The following is a 23,191-nucleotide window of genomic DNA, read 5'->3' as shown; positions in this document are numbered from 1 at the left end:
TTTATTGCTGCAAGTCAATAAGTCATGGAACCACATGCACAACAGCACACTCATATTTGCCTTGGGGAGCATTTATGTGCGCGCACAAACACACACACACACGCACACACACACGGTGCTTGTTTTAAACATCATCATCTGAATGAAGACAGGCCAGTTTGGGATTTTCGGCTTAACTTGTCAATGCAGGTTTCTGCTTTGAAACTTCACTTCTGACGGGAAAGTAAGCTGGAAGAATGGGAGACAAAAGAAAGGCAAAAAGAAGGAAAGGTGGGGATTATTTAAGAAGCTGCAGAATCTTTCCTAAATTGAGCAGAACGTTCGTGTGACTCGGTGCCGCCTTGTGTGTGCTTTAGAAACGCATCCCCGAGTCCCGAGATTATTTTTTTGCAGAGGCGGAGCAGTTAACTGCAGAATGTCCACCTGTCCAAGTAATTCTAATAATTATAATAATTGTATAATAATACTAAACAACAAGTACTAAATGTGCCCATAAAGATGTCTATATTTGACACACAAGCTGACTCGCTACGAGGGGTGTCACAAGATCTCGTGTCACAAGATCTGGCGAGATTAAAACGTGACATTTCTTGTTCAGAAGAAAAGTCTGGTGGGCGCTAGACCTGGGATGATAATAAATTAATTAATCACACAATAAATGAAAATGAACTTGATCATTTTGCCAGCCTGAATACATTGCCATTTTTTTTTTGTGCCACATTTTGTTGTCTCTCGCTTCCAAACAAGCAGGAAGAGGGTTCACACATGCATTGGTTTCAGCACCCTGGCCAAATTGTTCCACGGAACAGCGGCATGAACGGAGTGAGCCCTTTTGTCGGTCATACAGTCTCTTTGTCTCAGTGGGTGGAGGCGGGGCCGCTAGCAAACACACAGAGTGCAGAAGAGTGTAACGTAATAGAAATTAAATTAGTAGATTGCAATATATTGTCATATATTTTTTTAAGTTGTCAAAAATAACGCATTAATGGTGGTAACTCATTTATTTCATTTATTAGGTAACTCTTTTTGTGTAATTAATGCATTTGCACCAGGGCAAGCACGCCTCTCTGTTATGATGACAGACGAAAGCACAGTGGAGCGCCCCCACACAGTCACACAGGGTCTGATGGTCTTTTCTAACTTCATTCTGCCCAGAACACGCCATCAGCAGTACAACTCCAACACCACATAACGTATGTATCGCCAACTCACACACGGGAACCACATTCTCATTACAAGAACACAAGATACATTCAGGGACACTCCGAACATCACAAACGGCTTTGTAGTGTGCGTGCGCGCGTGTGTGTGTGTGTGCGCGCGTGCACGTGCTTGTAAATAAACAGGCAGATAAAGAAAAACATGAAGTGGATATTCTTATCACTCAGTAACTCTTGATTCGGATGTACAATTTGCTACATTTAAGTGTGTTGGAAAATACACAACATTTACATGATGTCATTGAACGCAACCCCTCATTGCTCATAATAACACGGTTTAAAGTGTGATTCTGCTACTATTAAAGAGACTAGTGTTAGACAAATAGATTTTTAGACTTGTGTGGTATCTTTTAGCTTGATGGACATATTCAGTTCATGTGGAGCTGCTAATACATACAAATACACAGTATAGCATCCTGTCCTGTCCTGTATCTTTCTCTTCATTCAATACAGTCAAAATGGCCATATTTTACACATAGTTGCTAATGGTGATTAATCGTGATTAATACATTTACAAACTGATTAATCTGATTCAAATGTTTAATCATTTGACAGCCCTAATATTTTGTCGCTGTACTTGTCTTAAAAGTAATGTTACCCACTACACAATCCAGGTTTAATTCCTAAATATGCCTCACACGCTTATTAAACACATCAAGTGTAAAATGTATAGCAACTCGCCACTAATGTAAGATAACACGTGAACACATGGAATGGCAGTCACGGTGTAGCCTTTAGCCTGTTCGTCAGGCTAGAGGCTAGAGAAGGTGTTTCTCCAAGCCACGTCTGCATAATCCACACTGCTTGCTTGTTGTCGTTCCAGTTTTGAAGCCTGATTGACTGTAGAAGCTAGTGCTAACTAGGGTTGTGAAAGATAAACCAATGCAACTGGATCTCCGGTTTGACAAGCGAGAGACGCAAGTGCATCGGTGCAGCCTCTTCGATGGATGAGCACCATCATTATAGCCACAGATGAATAGACTGCAGAGACATGCACCGGGTATCGCAAGACTAGCAACTGCTTGACAGTCCGTCTGTCAAGAAGACGAAAGGATTATCCGTAGCTTAGCATGACTGAAGACGAGAATGGATCTTGTCACTACACGATCCGTACCGAAAATCGGTTCTGCGCATGTTTTTTTTTTTTTCTTAAGGTGGTACAAATTATTCCCAACTTATTGTGAATGAAATGTTGTCTGTGGGAAAAAACAGACTATTTTCAGAGACAAAAAAATAATAAACTTTTTTTTTTTTTTGGACCAAAATTGTCACATTTGCTGAATCAGGAATGTGCAGACATCTACCATGGGTCACATGGGCCCAGGGTGACATCCTGTAGGGGGCGCCACAAGGATGAGAGGGGAAAAAATACTAAGTGCTGACATGAAGTGGATAAACAAAAGCTAATAGTGAGAAGGGGGCGCCATTGAAGCAAGAACCGCCACTGCTTCCATCTCAAGTATTTTGGCACATGACCAAGATGCAATGGGAGACGTTTTAAGGGGACAAAAAAAAGACAATATTAGTTTGCCTTTTTAGTTAATAAAGTTTGATTCGCTGGCTCGCGTCCTGCAGCGCCTCTTGAAATGATTAAAAAAGCTAAAAATGTTTTAACACCTGAAGGCATCCTAGATTCTCTGGCTTATTTTTTCCTTGGCTGAGTTTCCTCGCAGTCAAGCCTTGACAGCCCCCACACCCTCCTGACGACAAACCCCCTCCACTCCCACTTCCTGCTCTACATTTGGAGGTGACGGTGGCTCCTCTCCAGGAGTAGTGTGTGTGTGTGTGTGTGTGCGTTTGTTACACCAAGCTTTGAGCGCACATGCACACACACACACACACACACACACACACATTCACATAACAGTGTGAAAGATTTAAGAGTCGCCCTATTGAACTTTTGTTTTACACTCACTCAATTATTGACAATTACAAGTGTAATACCACTGCTTGTGCGCTTGGAAAGCAACATCGTGCCGCCAATAAAAACATAATAAACATGACTTAATTACATCTAGCCATCCATTTTCTACAACGCTTGTCCTCATTAGGCTCACCAGTGAGCTGGAGCCTACACCAGCTGACCAGCCACATGACACATAAATATTATTGTCTTGCAGCACAGTATAGAAATAGAATTTAACAAGAAAACTTTAAAAAAGAAAAAAAAACACGACAACAAAATCTGAAAAATCCGCAGTAATTTTACAAGAATAAAGTCCAAATATTCAGAGGGAAGAAGTTGTAATCTAACGAGAAAAAAATAACATCAATTAATAACATAAAGTTGAAAAATTAAAGAAAGTAGAATTTTTTTTTTTTTTAAAGTCCATCCATCCTTGTTCTTCCGCTTATCCAGACTTCCGGCTCCTTACAAAAATAAAGTCTAAATATTATGGGAATAATGTCATAATTACAAGAATAAAACTCACAAGAAGGAAGTTAAAATATTTTGGGGGAAAAAAAACCCGTCTGTAAGCATGTGCTGCTCTTCTCAACGAGCAACGGGTGCTCCTCTGGGTCCCTCCATTGGGCTAAAAGCGGACTCGAGTCCAACCTGTCATTCATTCATTGATCAGGAGCTGTCCCAATACTTTTGTCCACAAAGGTAACAGTGGGCGTTGTCTTTAGGCGATAACTTTGCCTTTCGTCCCTCCGCAGGTCATCAAGTCGGACACCTTCAAGCACCTGAGGCATCTGGAGATCCTGCAGCTCTCCAAGAATCAGATCCGTCAGATTGAAGTGGGCGCGTTCAATGGCCTCCCCAACCTCAACACGCTGGAGCTGTTCGACAACCGCCTCACGCTGGTGCCATCGCACGCCTTCGAGTACCTCAGCAAGCTGCGCGAGCTGTGGCTGCGCAACAACCCCATCGAGACGCTGCCAGGCTACGCCTTCCACCGCGTGCCCTCGCTGCGACGCCTCGACCTCGGCGAGCTCAAAAAGCTGGATTTCATCTCGGACGCCGCCTTTGTGGGCCTGGTCAACCTGCGCTACCTGAACCTGGGCATGTGCGGCCTCAAGGACATCCCCAAGCTGACGGCGCTGGTGCGACTGGAGGAGCTGGAGCTGTCGGGGAACCGCCTGGAGATCATCCGCCCCGGCTCCTTCCAGGGCTTGGTGTCCCTGCGGAAGCTGTGGCTCATGCACTCGCAGGTGTCGGTCATCGAGCGCAATGCCTTTGACGACCTGAAGAACCTGGAGGAGCTCAACTTGTCCCACAACTCGCTGCACTCGCTGCCACACGACCTCTTCACGCCGCTGCACCAGCTGGAGCGCGTGCACCTCAACCACAACCCGTGGGTGTGCAACTGTGACGTGCTGTGGCTCAGCTGGTGGCTGAAGGAGACGGTGCCCAGCAACACCACCTGCTGCGCCCGCTGCCATGCCCCGCCCTTCTTGAAGGGCAAGTACATCGGCGAGCTGGATCAGAGCCACTTCACCTGCTACGCGCCCGTCATCGTGGAGCCGCCCACTGACCTCAACGTCACCGAGGGCATGGCCGCCGAGCTCAAGTGCCGCACCAGCACCTCCACGACGTCGGTCAACTGGATCACGCCCAACGGCACGCTGATGACACACGGCTCATACCGCGTGCGCATCTCAGTGCTACACGACGGCACGCTCAACTTCACCAACGTCACCCTGCGCGACACGGGCCAGTACACTTGCATGGTGACCAACGCCGCCGGCAACACCACTGCCACTGCCGTCCTCAACGTCACCGCCGCCGATGTCAGCGTCAACTACACCTACTTCACCACCGTCACCGTGGAAACTGTGGAGACGCCCGGAGAGGAGGAGTCCGCTTTGGTGGCCATCAATGAGACCTTCATCGGCGTCCTCCCCGGCCCCACTCCCTCCGGGCACCTGTGGCCGGACGGCGTCCCCACCACGCCCTCCTCGCTGTCCATCGACTGGTCCTCCTCGTCCCCCCGTGCCACCCGACCCACCTTCACTGTGCCCATCACTGAGCCGGGCTTCTCGGGCCTGGATGACGTGATGAAAACCACCAAGATCATCATCGGCTGCTTCGTGGCCATCACCTTCATGGCGGCCGTGATGCTGGTGGTCTTCTACAAGCTGAGGAAGCAGCACCAGCTGCACAAGCACCACGGCCCCGCCCGTGCCATCGAGATCATCAACGTGGAGGACGAACTGGGGGCCGGCGGCAGGGGCGGAGGCATCTCTGGGGGCTCTGGCATAACGCAGAGCAGCGGGATAGGAGGCGGCCACAGCCTGCGGCGGCACCACTCAGACGTGGTCAACCTGCCCAGCCTGACCCGCTCCGAGCACCTCAACTACTACAAGTCCCATCACTTCAACAACAACATGGTGGGGCTGGGCATGGGCACCCCCATGGGCCTCAACAACAACAACAACCCTCTGCCTTGCTCTCAGAACATGACTATGTCCTGCTCCCAGGTCCCTAGCTCCACCGGCACCCTGCCCACCCCGGTGCCGCTGCCCCAGCTCAGCCTGCACAGCTCCCTGAAGGGCCTCATGGCCAAGGGGCAGAACGAGCCGCTGCTCTTCAAGAGCGGCTCCAAGGAGAACGTGCAAGAGACTCAAATCTGATGGCATGTGGAGCAAGGAGGTCAAAGTGGGGGGCGGAGGATAGAGGGAGCCAGCGAGTAGCCGACGTCCTCGCGGCGACGACTAGCACACGCTCTCCATCAGCGCGTCATTCAGGCGACGACCAGCTCTCGTCTTTGCCAAAGTCCCAAACCAAGCCAACACACAGGAAGCGTTTTTTTTTTTTTTTACCAGCGGCTTCGTGTCTTTGTGGAATATTTCTACGGACACCAAACACGCTGCGTGGTTTTCACGCTGGATTGCCAGGATGCGTCTCACAGTACGACCATGGAAGGAAGGAAGGAAGGAATCGTGGCGTTGTGGACGAACCAGCGCCATAAAGTTTAAAAAAAAAAAAGGGAAAAAAGAACTGAAAGTACATATTATATATATGGTAAATATATTTTCACTGGAAGAAATAAATTATAATGAATCTTTATGGAGCTTCTGACGTAGAACTACGACATGTGAAGAATATATTTAACAACAAAAAACGGTTGTTCTATGGCCCACTTTTCAAGATGGCCGCTCCGTGGAAACTAAATCTGAGTGAATTTAGTTTTCTTTTTTTGTAGCCACAAAGATTTAGTGTGGCGGTGACAAAAACAGGGTCGGAGTGCTGTGTAGCATCAATAATGAAAATAACAAGAAGAAGCAGCAGCATCCTGCTGACAAAGCTCACAGTGTACATATTCCAACAAAGCTGCTCTCTAATCACAATGTTAGCGTTAGCATCATGGTCGTTGTTATCACTACTTTTCAGTTGTACACCCACATTGGTGGTTGGGTTTTTTTTGTTTGTTTGTTTGTTTTTTGTAACTGCTGCGACCGCCCCGCCCCGCCCCGCCGCCAGGATTATTCACACGTGTTTCTCGGTGTTGTCATGTGCTCCGAGCTGAGCGCTTTCGGGGCTGGGGGTTGGGGGCGGCGGTGGTGCTCGGACAAAAAAAAGACTGGATTTTTTTTATTCCAACAGGGAAAAAAAGACAATGCAGAGAAAAAAATCTAGCAACTTATAGATCTCTTTTAAAAGAAAATAACTATTATTATGAAGATGAGTGTTTTTTTCTTTTTGGGGGGGTTTTTATCTAATTTGATTTTTATTTGCTGTTATTTTTTTAAAGCTCAAGTGTTCTCTTTATTGTAATATTGTTCTTGTTCTTCTAATTAGATGATTCCACTGGTTCTAATTACACCCATGTTCTGTTAGCCCAGCTCACTTTGGAAATTAAAAAACTGGCACATAAGTTGGTGGAATTTGATGGATAATTTTGTACGTTTGTTTTATTCAACTTGAGCATCTGAGGGATCACACTCCTCAGCCTCCTCGGGAAAGTCTAACCCAGGGTGCTTGAGAGAAGGGATCGACCGTTAGGCGAACTTCGGCTACACGTGGTGCAATGTGGTTTTCGTGCGGACCAGCTCTACACCTTTGCAAGGGTACTGGAGGGTACATGGGAGTTTGTCCAACCGGTTTATTTGTGCTTTGTGGACTTGGAAAAGTCGTTGGACCGACCGTGTCCCTTGGGAGTATGGGGTTGGTGGCGCGCTACTACATGCCATTCGGTACTTGTACAACCGGAGCAGGAGCAGTAAGTCCAGCCTGTTTCCAGTCAACGTTGGCCTCCGCCAAGGCTGCCCTTTTGTTACCAATTCTGTTCATAGTCTTCATGGACTGAATTTCTAGGCGCCGCACGGTGGCCTAGTGGTTAGTGTGTTGGCCACACAGTCAGAAAATCGGGAAGACCTGGGTTCGAATCTCCATTGGGCATCTCTGTGTGGAGTTTGCATGTTCTCCCGTGCGTGCGTGGGATTTCTCCGGGTACTCGGTTTCCTCCCACATTCCAAAAACATGTCAGGTTAATTGGCGACTCTAAATTGTCCATAGGTATGAATGTGGGTGGGATTGGCTGGCGACCAGTCCAGGGTGTACCCCGCCTCTCGCCCAAAGTCAGCTGCTAATGAGGATAAGCGGCATTGAAAATGAATTTTGAGGTGCAACCAAGTCATCGAAGGGAGTCCAGTTTGGGGGCCTCAGGATCTCGTCTCTGCTATCCGCAGACAATGTGGTCCTGACGGCCATGGTTCTAAATTGGAAAAATACAGACTGGGAGTGAAGTCTTTCCTCAGGAGTTCAAGTATCTCGGGGGTCTCGTTCGCGAGTGAGGGAAGGTTGGAGCGTGAGGTCGACAGGCGTATCGGCGCAGCGTCTGCAGTAATGCGGTCGCTGTTCTGGACCGTCGTGGTGAAGAGAGAGCTGAGCCGGAAGGCAAAGCTCTCAATTTACCGGTCGATCTGTGTCCCCTTTGGGTCGTGACCGAAAGAACGAGATCGCGGAGACAAGCGGCTGAAATGAGTTTCCTCCGTAAGGTGGCCGGACTCACCCTAGGAGCAGCTCGTTCATCTGGGAGGGGCTCAGAGTAGCGCCGCTGCTCCTTCCCAAGGAGAGGAGCCAGTTGAGGTGGCTCGGGCATCTAGTCTGGATGCCTCCCTGGTGAGGTGTCCTGGGCATGCCCAGCCGGGTGGCACCCGAGGCCGACCTAGGATAGGCTGGAGGGATTATGTCCCACAGCTGCCCTGGGGAGGCCTTGGTGTCCTCCGGGTGGAACTGGAAGAGGTGGCCGGGGAGTCTGGGCTTCCCTCCTGAGACTGCTGTCCTTGCGACCCGGACCCGGATAAGCGGAAGAAAATGGAATGGAGCATCTGATGCGGGTGGGCACATAATGTCAGTGCCATCAAGTCTCTCGTACAGTCACCATGGCGACACACTAATGCCACTAGCTGCGGCCTTCGTCAGTCTTCAGAAACCTAAACGCTATCGCCTCACCCCCCTCCCTCCCCTTAAACCACTGCATGCTGCCATCGGGTCTCCTTGGCAACTGTTGCTGCTGCGACAGTCCTTATCAAGGTGTCTCCATTTGGCTTCAAAATGCTAAACAAGACTCGCTTGCCAACACTTTAGCCCCGCCTCCTGATAGGTCGTGATGATGGCTCGTTAGTCTTTGATGTACCTTTGCACCACCAGCCGCCACCGTCATCTGTGAATCATGGGATTAATTCCCTTGCGTTTCATTTGCTGCCACCCCGCGCTGTTGTGTGAATGCACCTGCGCGCACACACACACACACACACACACACACACACACACACACACACACACACACTCTAAACTGCATCCACCATTAGCATATCGCCTACATGCTGCGTCCATATTGCCTTATTTGTCTTATTTACATATTGTTGCATTTGTGTGTCCCCAAAGCTCTTATTCCCTCGCACATACCGCACATCACCTCTGTACAAATGCATGTTGTCACGTACACACACTACTGAACAAAATGTTCAGACCATTGAAAAATTCAAAAAAGAAGAAATGGGAGTGAGACAAAAACAATTTGAGTAAACAATTTAATGCAAACATGCATTCAAGTGAAATAGCTGATCAAAAAGCCACTCATTACCACACAGACGAGGGCCTTCAGTCATGAATTGGGCAGCAGTAGCTCAGGAGGTACATCGGGTCGTCCAGAAACCTGAACGGTTGGCGGCTCGATCCACCCAGTCACTTTGGCTGTGTCCCTGGTGCAAGACACCCACCTTGCCTCCAGTGCTGCCCACACTGGTGTATGAATGTGATTGAATGTTTGGCAGCCACGTTTCCTTCAGACTACCCCAGGGAAGCTGTGGCTACAGATGTAGTATACCATCACCAGCCTGTGACTGAGAAGTGAATGAATAATGGGTTCACTTCATTGTGAAGCGCTTTGGTTGCCTTGAAAAGTACTATCGAATGTAATCCATTGTTATTATTATGAGGGATGCGTCCTGCAACATCTCCACATCTGCACAACCTGAAGCTCCATTGTTCCATTGATAGATGGTACCCCCTCCACTGTGCTGTGTGGGAAGACATCTCAGGTGGGAACTCCTTGTCATGCCAGTAACGTTGGAAGCCGTAAGGACTTTCTTCCAAATGACGTCAGATGGTTATTTGGGCTGAGGATGGTTCCGTGTCTCGACAGACAGCCAATGGGATCCTCCGGCTCAGGACCGGTGACACTTTTGATCAGCTGATGAACAGCCTCTTTCACTTTAATGCTTGTTTGCAATAGATTACTCAAACATGTTTTTCTAATTGTATTGTATTGTCATTCATTTAATATATTTTATGCTTTCATATCTTATATTTTCCTGCTTGCATTATAAAAGAAAAGTATTGTGATGATGAGCTGGTGAAGGTTACACATCTTGGGGGTTTTGGTTTTCTTATCATGCTATGCAGCTCAGTTTCTGCTTCACAGTCTCACCCTACATGTTGGCATTCATCTTCCCCCTCAATGAACCACAGCTCGTCACTGCCGGTGGCACTCGTGCAGGCCCCAGACGTGACGCTCCCTCCACCATGCTTGGCTGTAGGCAACACACACTGATCTTGCTGCTTGTGGAATCCATTCATCTTCTATGCCGCTTATCCTCACTAGGGTCGTGCTGGAGCGTATCCCGGCTGACTTCAGGCAAGAGGCGGGGTGGTCGCCAGCCAATCGCAGGGCACATATAGACAAACAAGCATTCACACTCACATTCATACCTATGGACAATTTAGAGTCGCCATGCATGTTTTTGGAATGTGGGAGGAAACCCACGCACGCATGGCGAGAACATGCGAACTCCACACAGAGATGCTCAGCGGACGTCCTGACTGTGTGGCCAACATGCTAACCACTAGGCCACTCCTGTGTTGCCAGCTATTTACACAATAATGCAATAAATCTGCCTGCACTTGAACATGTTCATGCTGATGTTCTTTTTATTCACAACGCTAACGTGCCACAGTTTGTGGGCAAGGGGGCGATCTTGCACATATGTTCACACGCCCGCTTTTAAAAATAGCAAGGACGTGCCGGCGGAGCTCAGTGTGTCAGTAGCGCACGTGCACGCTGGTGCTAATTGTCAGCATCCCCACCCCCAAGCATCAAAGCGCTGTCATTAAAGCGCAGCATCAACGCCACACGCAACATTTGAAGTTGCATTCTTAGCTGTCACGCAAGTGTAAGAAGAAGTGAAGCTGTGTTAACAGCATCAAAGCATCTGGTAGCTTTGCTAGCAAGGGAGTTAGTGCATGGTGGCGGCGTCATCTTACTGTTTTGAATACCAGCCCGCTTACTTCACATCACTTCCCGCCTGCCTGTCCTCTTTGCTCCTAATGCCTGCGGCCTGCTTTGTGTTGCAAAAAAGCCAAAGAAAAAGCAAAACTGTGCAACCTGAGGGGTGCTGAGACATTCAGCTTTCATGTTCCACTGTGCCCCGCCCCCTTCCGTCTGCCCTCCACTCATACTGATCGCCAGTACATCATCATCATCATCATCATGCCTTCTTCCAGATCTTTGTGTTCAAAAACGACAACTACGTGTCTCTTGGGATGTAACCCCCACCCCCCCACGAAGCCACACAGACCACACGCATTAAACAATTACACAACATACGTACATAGAACCACACACATAGAATTACACATAGATCCATACATAGACCCAGACACACGAACTCACACACATAGAACTAGACACTTAGAATTACACATAGAGCTACATGTGTCTAGTGTGTCTATGTGTCTCGTTCTATGTGTGTGTGTATGTGTGTGTGTGTGCTGCTCTGCGTGTGATTCTATGTGTGTAGATCTATGTGTGAGAACTAGATACATGTATATCTATGTGTAATTCAATGTGTCTGGTTCTCACACATAGAACTACACACATAGAATTGTTGACATGGTTGTGACACAGAACTAGACACATAATTAAACATAGATCTACATGTGTCTAGTTCTCACACATAGAACTACACACATAGAATTGTTGACAGACATAGTTGTCACACATAGAACTAGACACAGACTTACACATAGATCTACATGTGGCTAGTTCTCACACATAGAAATACACACATAGAATTGTTGACATAGTTCTCACACATAGAACTACACACATAGAATTGTTGACAGACAGTTGTCACACAGAACTAGACACAGACTTATACATAGATCTTCATGTGTCTAGTTCTCACACATAGAAATACACATAGAATTGTTGACATAGTTCTGACACAGAACTAGACACATAATTAAAGATAGATCTACATGTGTCTAGTTCTCACACATAGAACTACACACATAGAATTGTTGACAGACATATAGTTCTCACACATAGAATTGCACAGATAGAATTGTTGACAGGCATAGTTCTCACACATAGAACTAGACACATAATTAAAAATAGATCTACATGTGTCTAGTTCTCACACATAGAACTACACACATAGATAATCACACACACATATACCCATACACATGAACTCACACACATAGAACCACACATATAGAACCACATACATAGATCCGCACACAGACCCATACACATAGTAGCACGCACATAGAACAGTTCATATAGATCCGCTCACACCTGGAAGCACACACACAAACACAGATAGAACTAGACACGTAGATCCACACGCGTAGAAGCAGTGTGTAATGTATTCAACACTTCCTGTCAAGGTGTCCCCAACTTGAGCCAGGTTAGCTTATTTCACACAGTCGCCATGGTTACGCTGTCCGTTCCGGTCGTCCTGTGAGCTTGGAGACGCTCGTGGGGGCGGGAGGGGTGTGGGGTGGGGGATTAGTGGGGGTGTAGTGGCGTGAGAGTGATGAGCGGCGCTGGCGGTGGGCGTGCATGTGGACACAAATGTAAGGAGACGCTAATGTCATGATGAAGATCCGGGAAGAGGGAGGGGGTCATGTGACCCCCACGTCGACGGTGGGGTTGTGAAGCATGTCTTAAAGATGGCCGCCTTGTAGGCAGTGAAAGGCTTTCCTGTCAACAATGGCCGCCCCGCTCTGGGACCCTGGCTGGGATGTCACGCTGGGGAAAAGTCCCTTCCAGCTTTTGTGAGCGGAAATGTCAGGGACCGTGCGTGACGGCGGCAGGAAGTGCTGAGTCCTGAGTCCCATGACTTGTGCAAAGATCATATTTCAATATTTCCACTTCCTGCTCCCATCATCGGGATGAACACACGGAGCTTTTTAGCAGCTTTGAAGTGTAAATGTTGATCCGCTACGGAAGCCTGGAGGACGCCGCATGAAAGCGTAGAGCTTGATAATAGAGCTGTCTCCTGCAGGCCAGGAGGGATGTGGAAGGGGGGGCGGGGGGCAGGGTCAGGAGGTCTACAAAATGAGCTTTAAATCCTGCCGCCTCCTCCTGGGTGTTCGTTTTTTTGTTAAAGCAGGAAGTACTTGTAAATCATCATCAATACGAAATCAACTTTGACAGCAAATATTGATTTTTCTTTACTGTATTTTGTCTCCGCCCCCGCGTGTCAGCCAGCGAGGCGTAGCGCTTTCCTCCTCGCCGCTGATTTATTCACCTCGCCGCCGTCACTCCATCACTGCCGGCATCCGCCTGGCGCACCAAAGTCAGGGCGGACTCACCATAGCATCTCTTCTCCTTATGCTCGTATCATGTGACCTACAGAGCCTGGGTCAGCCCTCAAACTACCATCTAGCCCCGCCCCTCCCGGCCCCCTGTGAGTAGGACAGAACAGGACAGTCAGGAAAGGAGGAAATCCAAGAAGAAAAGAGGCGATGTTGACAGGAGGAATAAAAAATGACAGAGAGAGACCTCCTGTCGTGCCGTATCCCATCTTGGTGGTGTGTGCTTGTCTTACATGCACGAGGACCCCCTGTGCTTTTTGTGTGTGTGGGAGTGAGGCAGGGTACACACCCTCATGCTACATCCCTGCGTGTGTGTGTGTGTGTGTGTGTGTGCATAAAGACATGCAGTAGGAACGCCGCTGCCGCCGCCTCGCTTATATGTCACCAAACGCCCCAGGACCAATGACTCCTCCTCTGTCCCCAACTGAGCGGGAGGATGCGAGCGAGTGAGGGAGGGGGGGTCTCATCCTCTCCTTCCTAGCTCCCTCCCGTGCCCCCTAGTTTGCGTCCTCCCACCTTCCTCTTCTGCTATTTGCCGCCCACCTGCAGCACCATGACTCCATCAGCTCCAACATGGCCGCCGCTTGTTTGCCTTCAATCAAGTGATGCATCTAATGTGTTTTTTTAAAACACATGTTGGAGGAACATGATTGTGTGTGTGTGTGTGTGTGTGTGTGTGTGTGTGTGTGTGTGTGTGTAGGAGGGTGCATTCGCTCTGCTTCAAGCTTCCATGCTAAATGTTTCTGCCGTGTGTGTTTCTGCGCCATCCTGACACGTTCAGGAAATAAAATAACCTTTTTTTCACCTTGCCGAAGCCCACTGTGAGATTACATTTTAAGTGTGTTTTGAAGGCGTTGTGTGTCAGTGTCTTAGTGTGAGTTTTTGACATGAATGTTGTGGACCAGCTGTCTGCAGGGTGTGTTCTGTGACACTGAGCGACTGCCCATATGTGCCAGCCTGCGTGCGCGCTTGTGTGTTTGCTTCTACTGACTGTTGGCCCACACGGTTGCTCGCTAAATACACACCAGTTGCAAAAGGGCAGGAATGTTGTCATACATGGGAGTGACTGGGAATATATTGTTATGATAGTGTAATAACATATACACTAGACCAACTTCTAATAATTATACACAAGGTTATTAACAACTACGGTGGTCCGGGTCAATACAAAATGTTGATACAATACAAAAGATAAATATTTAAGAAAGTAAAAGTCAGCTGTTGTCTTTCAGTATATATACTGTGTATGCACACCGTTATTATACTACAGTTATTATGCAACTATCAGTGCTCCAAGTACTACAAGTACAGTGGTATCTTGGTTTTCGTTATTAATTTGTTCCAAAGGTTCAATGAAAACCGAAACAGCTATTTTTCCTGTAAGAAATCAAGTAAACCCAATTCATCTGCTCCAGACACCAAAAAATAGCAACAAACATTTTTTTTTTCAGAAGTTTCACCTTTTCTTTGCCTCTACGCATGGTGCGTTCAAGGACCGCTGAACAAAGTGTGAAATCTCAATGCTAAAACTGAAGCATAAAGACATGAACTTAAAAACTGTGGGCTTTTTTTTTTTAACAGTGGCACATGTGTGCTGACATTTGATCTTTATTACCACCTATTTATACATGATTACCCGCTTGTGGTGAATGACATGCGTTTTCTGCAAAAAGAAAAGTTCATTTTTTGACCAAAACGGCGCAAATTTGCGGGGCCGCGAATGCTGCATCACACGTGTGAAGACTCGCTGTAATCCAAACTGTCCAACTTTATTAATCATTTTTTATATATTTCCCAAATTACTGAGCAAAACTTCCCATGGAAAGTTCTTACTTTTTATGACCAATATTATTTAACAGTATATTAATATTCTTTTTATTTTATTATATTATTAAAAATATTTGTTATTACATATTTGCAAATAAGAAATGTATAAATTATATTCTAAATTAAAATAATAACATTATATTATGATGAATATATATTATAATGAATATATAATCATTCAAAAAATGAATATTATATTTAACAATTATTAATTATTATATAATAGTGCTATTTGGAGCAAAACTCTTCACTTTTATTTTGAAAGCTGTTCCAAAGTACAACCTCTACGCCATGATCCACAGATGGTACCCTCCTTGCCCCCGATACAAGTGGACTTTAACTAACACAAGTGGGAAGAATAAAATCCTCCATCAGCACCTTTCATGTGCATCAAAGTGTTGTGGAAAATCCGCCATGTTGCTTTTGAGTAATCCCGCTAGCAACAACTAGCCAAGGCGGCTAGCGTGTTCCTAGCATGTCATGCGTGTCGTTGGCGTGCGCTCACCTGAGGCTGCAGGCTGCTTTGCTTTCCTTCGCCATCAAACGTTCAGCAAATTCACTAATCAGGTTTTCGTAATCCGGTTACGCTCGACACGGATTTACTCCTCGGGCTGACACGTGCGTGTGCGTGCGTGTGTGTGGGCGTGTGCATGAGCGCAATGCGTGCTAAAGTGTACAGGTTGGATTGCTCGTATGTGAAGGAGCGCACTCTCTCGCCAAGAGGCTGATGCTACGCTACCTTTGGCGCTGCGGGCTAACTTGCTTATACTAGAAAGGCCTGCAGTATATTTTAGTATCAACATGACAAAAGTGATGTTTTATGTCATCAGAGACCCTAGTACTACTTATATACCAGTATAGTATACTTCTATACATGCGCAGTGTACTTACCGTATATGTGAGTACAGTACATGAGTAGTCTGCATGTCTGCATGTGTGTCCTAGCGTAGCATATGTTGGCAGGACTTCCTGGTTGACGGAGGATGATCTGTAGCTTTTGTGCAATCCCAGCTAGCAAAAGGTGTCTCAGATTTTATTTATCTTTATTTTTCTGGTCAAGTTTTTGTCCCTTTTGTCACAGTTCTTAGAAGTAGGTTTTCCTTGCCTCTTGTCGCCAAAGCAGTTTTTGGTTGGAACTGATGCCACTCTATAAAAATGGGGGGGGTTGGAGTCGAAGTGATTTGACGCGTTGCGGCTCTTTGGGTCGTGTTTTCCGCTCAGGTGGGCCCTCATGCGGAGGTGAGCGTCGTCTGGAGGTCAAGGTCGCCATCGGGAGACTGTCGTCTTTCATTTGGACAACGCCGATGGAGGGCGATGGAGCCCATCAGCCCCCTCCACCCCTCCCTTCCTACCCCCGTCATCCACTTGTAACCTTGGCGATGGAGCCTCATCATCCTCATCGTCCATCCCCCTTCTAGCCTCTCAACACCCCCCCCCCCCACCACCCCCCCTCCACCCCAGCCTCCTTCTTCTCCTCCTCTTCTACTGGACTTTCTCAATTACCCCCCCCCCCCCCAATCCTCTATGTATGTCTGGCGGAAGGACGTTCGTTTTCCTGTGGGCGAGCACGGGCGGGGGTCGACATTGAGAGATGAGTTATCGATCAGACAGCGGGACGCTGAGACGAGCTGCTGCCGATCGGACAGACGAAGACGATGAGCAGCCATGACACATCCCGCATGCTGCAAGGGGATTGGACGACGCACCCATGCTTGCACGATGAAAGGATCTTTTGACGGACAATTGGAACAAGATCCCCCCTCATTGTTTGTGGTGGGAATCCTTTCAGTGTAACGCCAAGCAATGGACTCATAGACCAGCATAAAAAGCGACCTCCATTGATGTGAGACAAGGTTATGAAGGGAAAGATGAGAGGAGTTTTGTGACGTAGATCTTATGGTGTTATGGAATGATTCATGATATATGCTGGCCCCCCCACTGTTGGCTTGCTTTTCACATTTGCCCATTTAAGTGCTTGTGGTCTGAATTTTCCTAAAATTGGCTTTCTTGAGCTTTTAGCTAATGTTTGTTGAGTTTGGTAGTTTAGTGATGAGTTCTTAATGAATCAATGATGGATGTTTGGCAGCAGACGATGGTCTATTATTAGTCAAAACATACTGACATGCAAGTGATACCGTATGTGGTACTGTGGTCACCAGGCGTGACATTAGCTTACATGACATTACCTTGATGAAGTCATCAAATTACCTGCGTGAAGTCATGAAGTCAGCCATGGCATGTCCCACATGAAAAGAAGTTATCCTCCCATCCCGTGTGGAAGTGGTAAGTTTTGGGCTTCTTAGGTTTAGAAGAAATAAATTCGAGGCTAACTGGTTAGCTCGCTAGCCAGCGGCGATCTTGAGTCTCTGCAGCATAAGAGTTGCAATGTGTTGTAAACAAGAAAATAATAGGAGTGTAAAGGTGACTATAGGGGTGTTATTTCATGTCTACAGGACTCTAATAATGTTTTTTTAAAAAGCCGCATTTAGAAATTCATAAACAGGTTTTCTGTGCTCTAACTACAAAAATATTGTATTTACTAACATTGAATCCTATATTGTGGAAATTCATTTATGGGCCCAGTTAACCGCTAGAAACGCAGACAGCTGTATAACAACACAGCCACAGCCTCGTTGCCCCTGGAATTCAAGTACTTGGGGCTCAAGAGGTTAAGGAGCAGGACAGGAGGACACAAATGTTAGCGACGCTAGCATAGCTACATAAGCTACAGTGCTAACATTGCATTCACATTTTTATCATGCTACAGGTTAGCCTATTTGTTGAAAAAAACAAAACAAACAAACTCCCAGCATCCATGTGTGTACCTGACTGGCAGGTAGGTGGCAGAGATCCAAAGACGGGCTCACTGAATTAGACATTTTTTTTTTCAAAAAACTGGCCAAGTTTCATACAATTAGCCTTCAATTTTTTAAAGATGTGTAGTGAAGCCTGTTTTTTTTTGCTTTTTTAAAACCAAGCTGTCCTCAAGTGTTTTTAAAAATAGGGGACATTGGACACTTGCTTAGGTACACGGTCCACGGAGGTCGTTGCTGTGGGACACGTCGGGTGTTGAGACGCGCAGACAAAGAGGAGCACATGCACGTGCGAGGATGTAATCCATTACCAGGATTCCACCAGAGACGCCATTTCACGCCCGACTATCCATGAAGAGATGTCTTTTCTTCCCTGGGAGCCGACATATGTTCTGTCTGAACGACGGAGGCATCAGCGTAACACCCGCCAACATGAGTGAGCCCCCCCTCCCCCAAGCCCCTTTGCATTCCTGGCGCCGATCGACTCGCCGGCCTAATCGTCGGGTGTCCTGACAAGTGACGGAAATGCGCCAAGATGAGCCCGCACACGTTTCCGCTGCCGAGCGGAAACAACGAGGGTGATGCAACGAGCTGCAGGTAGAACATCATCGCAGGTGATTGACATGTCGCCTGGGTTACATAAGCCGGCGGCGCTCGCCTCCCTGAGCTAAGCGCAGCAGCACACTCTGAGGAGCGTCGCTCGTCTCCATGGTTACTGCTGCAGCACCACACCACCAGAGAAACGACACGAGGTGACCGTCCCTCGTCTCTGATTTGTCCAAGAGCTGAAGAGTGGACATACGGGGGCGGGGCTTGGAGGCTGTTATTGACACCGTGGCGTGGCGGCAGTGACATCCCATAGCGACTCACCGGGACGTGTTGATGGATGCTCGTCCATGGATGGGGGTTGCCATGGAGACCAATGCTTCCTGCTAAATGAGCCAATCATGGCCATGATGAGAGCGACTTTGAACGCCACAGTGGGTGGCTTGGGGGTGGGGCGCGGTTTGGGATGTGTGATGAGCGTTAGTATTGTTCACATCGTCACGGCCTCCCGCACTCTTTGCTGGCTGCAGCGTTGCCGTGGCGACGTAGAAACACGGGAATACCTCCATCCTTCAGAGAGACGGCCAGATGGAGACGAAAAGACAGCGACGGGAGAGGACGGAGCGGAACTAAACACACACAAACCCGCCATCAGCGGCCTGCTAGCGCCCCTGTGAAGGAGCGTTAGCGGGAACACGCACACACACGTTACTCAGGCGTATATTTATTTACCTGCTGCGCTACTATGGTCACCATCAAATCGTCTCTGTGCCTTTTTTGCTCTCCATTACATTTTCTTCACTTGCACAGTGCCCCCCCCACCCCCCCACCGCTCTCACCTTCCTGCCAACCTGCTGCAGCAAAGATCCTGAAATTCCCGTGATTGGCAGGCGGCATTTCCATGGAAACATGCCGTAACCACGGTAACAGCTTGACTGAAGCAACACTCGCTGCACTCCTCATGGCGTGGACACGTGACACTCATCAACTTACACCTGGGTAACTGCCCCTGCCTGCCCCTAACACCGCCCGCCCCCAGCTGTGCACACGCATGTCTTTTAGCCGTACACGTGCGTCCTCTGCCAAAGCTAAATGTGATTACGAGCGCGCTCCTCCAGGACTTACCTTCAGCTCGTCCTTTATCAGGTCCTCAAACGGCACGACCCGGCCCATCTCCCCTCTCGTCTGTGGCGGGGGAGACGAGGGGGTGCTCTTGTTGCTTTTTGTAGCTTAAGCGGTTAAAATCACAACTTCCTCCGGGGCTTCCTGTAATGAGACTTTAGCGTCTTTGTAGGCCGCTTAGATCTTCTCGCCGTGGAAGCGGCGAGCGCATGAAAAATGCACAACGCTACAACAGCGCGGAGTCAACGTCAGCAGAAGCAAGCTATGATAGCCATGAATTTTTAACGCCATGCACAAAGCGGAGCATCCGACATGTTGGATGTTTACGACGACGCACATGTCCTACAAGGCGTCTCAAAGAGGTAGAAGACAACAGAAGACAGCATGGCGGCGTCTTCTTCTAATCGGAAGCGACTGGGGAGTCGAGCCCGGTTTACGCTTCTGCAGCAGACGCTCCGCAAGCTTGCTCCTCCCACTCCACAAAATTCCATAGCCAACCTTCGCAAAGGCCGCCTTCTCCGATTTCAGATCAACAGTTGCAATAAAATTGACACATTGATTAGGTCCACCCCCCCCGTCTCTCTTTAATTACGATTGTTCGCTTGCGACCAAGGAAGCTAACAAGCTAAATCGTCAACAAGTGTCAGGCTTTCTCACCGCGTCGCCACTACCCCTAGCGTTTGGCCTCTAACCTGCGTCATTGCTTGACACCACCTAGCGTGTAGCATGTTTGTGTTGTTGCCACGGCTACCATCAATCAGGCTGAACGGACGAGGAGAAGTGACGTAAAGACTCCAACGTCACCATCCGCGTCCTCACTTGTGAGCATAATAGTGGTCGCCCAAGCTCGAGCCCGTGACCACACTAGCCATTGGGCTAAAAGCCCAGGCGTCGAGGCGCTTTATGTTAAGTTTACTTAACGTTCCATCGTGCACGTATGAAAAAAAAGTCTTAATTTATGAGAAAAAAACTCGGACGTTTATGTTACAGGCATTGCCTGAGACAGCTATGAAAAGGGGGGACTTATATGACCTTTGGCCTTGGGCATGTGGAGAGGGCGGGGTAAGGAAGGCGGAAGTGAGAAGGTCTAGACACACTAATCTCTCTGCTCTGTTTTGTTGCCACGTTATAAATAAAAGCTTGCCTGAAGCAAGAGGAAAGTTTTCTTCCTGAAGAGCTAAGCCCTAATTTCACTCTGACGCGTACGATGCGTACGACACGTATGACACGAATGACACGTACGACGCGTACGACGCGTACGGCACGTATGACACGTATGACACGTATGACACGTATGACACGTACGACACGTATGACACGTACGACACGTACGACACAAATGACACGTACGACACGTACGACACGTACGGCACGTATGACACGTATGACATGTATGACACGTATGGCATGTATGACACGTATGACACGTACGACGCGTACGACGTGTACGGCACGTATGACACGTATGACACGTATGACACGTACAACACGTATGACACGTATGACACGTATGACATGTATGACACATATGGCATGTATGACACGTATGACACGTATGACGCGTACGGCACGTATCACACGTACGACGCGTACGGCACGTATGACACGTATGATGCGTACGACGCGTACGGCACGTACAACACGTACGACGCGTACAGCACGTATGACACGTATGATACGTATGACACGTACGACACGTACGACACGTATGACATGTATGACACGTATGGCACGTATGACACGTATGACACGTATGACATGTATGACACGTATTACATGTATTACACGTAATTACGACTTTATTCTCATAAATTTACAAGAAAAAAAGTTGTACATTTATCACTTTTTTCTGTGTAAAAAGTCATAAATGGCCACATAATGTCCTTTCTCTTCATAAAACACAGCAAAAATGGGCATGTTTCACACATTGTGCTGAAAACGGAGTCAAACACACGATGTCATCATTTGACAGCCCTCCTTTTTACACTTGTATGACCTTAGCGTTTATGTCACAGTATGACTTCAAACATTTAATAAATCTTTTATGATGGCCGCAGTAAATTATTTCTATCACCAGGAGCATTGTCTTGATATCAGAGCAACAAGATGACTGCTGCCCCCTGCTGGCGAGGAGTGTTAAGTGTTCAAGATGGCGACCTGAGCTGAACAAATTGAAATTTCAAGCCATTTGCTAGTTGGGAGGCTTGTTTTATTTTGCCAACCCGCTTACCTTCCTTACCTCAGCACACACACACACACACACACCCACACACACTAATCTGTGTACTTTGGGGAGTTTCCTCTCAGGCTGCTCGTCGCCGGCGTAAAATTCAAATTTGCTTACCCGTCCTCGCTGGTCTTCAAAGGCCTCACACAAGCGAGCGCACCTTCTTTTTCTTCTTCTTCTCCTCTCTTAATTGTTTTTTCCTTCTCTTTGCGTCGTGCACGCACGCTTTCATCTGCTTTAACGCCGTCGTTATTATCGCAGGCTTTGTTTTCTCGCTACGTTTGTTGCAGCTTTGTGCTTTTTTGCGGCCGCGAGGTGAGAAAGAAACAAAACGCCTTCAGGTGTTTTAATTAAAACAATTATGCTCATTTGGCTTTCTTTGTAAGGAGGCTGGCAAAGGAAGCAGGAAGGAATGAAAGGCAGCGTGTGTGGTGTTTAAAGACCGCGCTTAGCCGCCTGGTTCAACATAAAAGTGATGTAACACCTGGCGCGTCGCTGCTCTTCTATTATAATCTTTTATCTTATATATCATTTATTATACAAGTATTATCTGGCGTGGCCCTATCGTAGCACGAACATGCGCGCTTGTGCAACTTGACTTAAAAGATGTCTTATGTGAGAAGGCGCTACACGTTGCAAATTTAGCGTTCCGAAAGTTCCCGACGCCACAGGCCATGCTGAGCGTGGTTGCCTAGCGACCAGCTCGGCTGATGTGTGAGGGTGAAGCTCAGGTGGAGCGTGGAGGTGACACGCTGTTCTTCTCCACAAGCCCCGCGCGGCCTCTGCGCTTTCATGTGTCAATCATCAGAGGAACACGCCCCGCTGGCTCCCAGCTCAACTCACAATAACATTAGATCAGCACACACACACACACATACACACGCAGCGGGTGTCAAAATTGAAGTGTTGTGCTGTACTGCAAGTCTCCTCTGCCACCATCCCTGTTTCATCCCGCTCCCCATCTTCATCTTCAAGGACCAGAGGAAACGTCCAGCATGTTATTGTCAGCACGAACACTGTTGATTGCAATCAATCGCATAGACAATACATATTGACGTACACATATATAAACATACAGTATATATACGCATAAATATATACATATATATGTGTGTGTGTGGGGTGTGTGTGTGTGTATATATATATATACACACATAAACATATATATATACATACGTATAAATATATACATATTTATGTGTGGGGTGTGTGTATATAATATATATATATATATATATATGTATAACAACCACATATATACATGTATATATATATATATATATATACATACAGTATATATATACAGTACACAAACAGATACACACATATATACAGTACGTGTATATATATATACATGTGTACATACATATATACATGT

General features: G+C 47.4%; 1 protein-coding gene across 1 annotated transcript in view; it reads left to right on the top strand.

The window, feature by feature from the left end:
- Window positions 1-6,655, top strand: part of lrrc4ba (leucine rich repeat containing 4Ba) — a 31,637-nt gene extending 24,982 nt beyond the window's left edge. The window contains exon 3 of the mRNA XM_054759871.1: window positions 3,882-6,655. Coding sequence (XP_054615846.1) covers window positions 3,882-5,798 — 1,917 coding nt within the window. The 3' untranslated portion in view covers window positions 5,799-6,655. The remainder of the gene's footprint in view (window positions 1-3,881) is intronic.
- The last annotated feature ends 16,536 nt before the right edge of the window (window positions 6,656-23,191 follow it).

This window comes from Dunckerocampus dactyliophorus, chromosome 18 (genome assembly GCF_027744805.1).
Source record: "Dunckerocampus dactyliophorus isolate RoL2022-P2 chromosome 18, RoL_Ddac_1.1, whole genome shotgun sequence".
Lineage (NCBI taxonomy): Eukaryota > Metazoa > Chordata > Actinopteri > Syngnathiformes > Syngnathidae > Dunckerocampus > Dunckerocampus dactyliophorus.
This window is presented reverse-complemented; position numbering and strand designations above follow the sequence as displayed.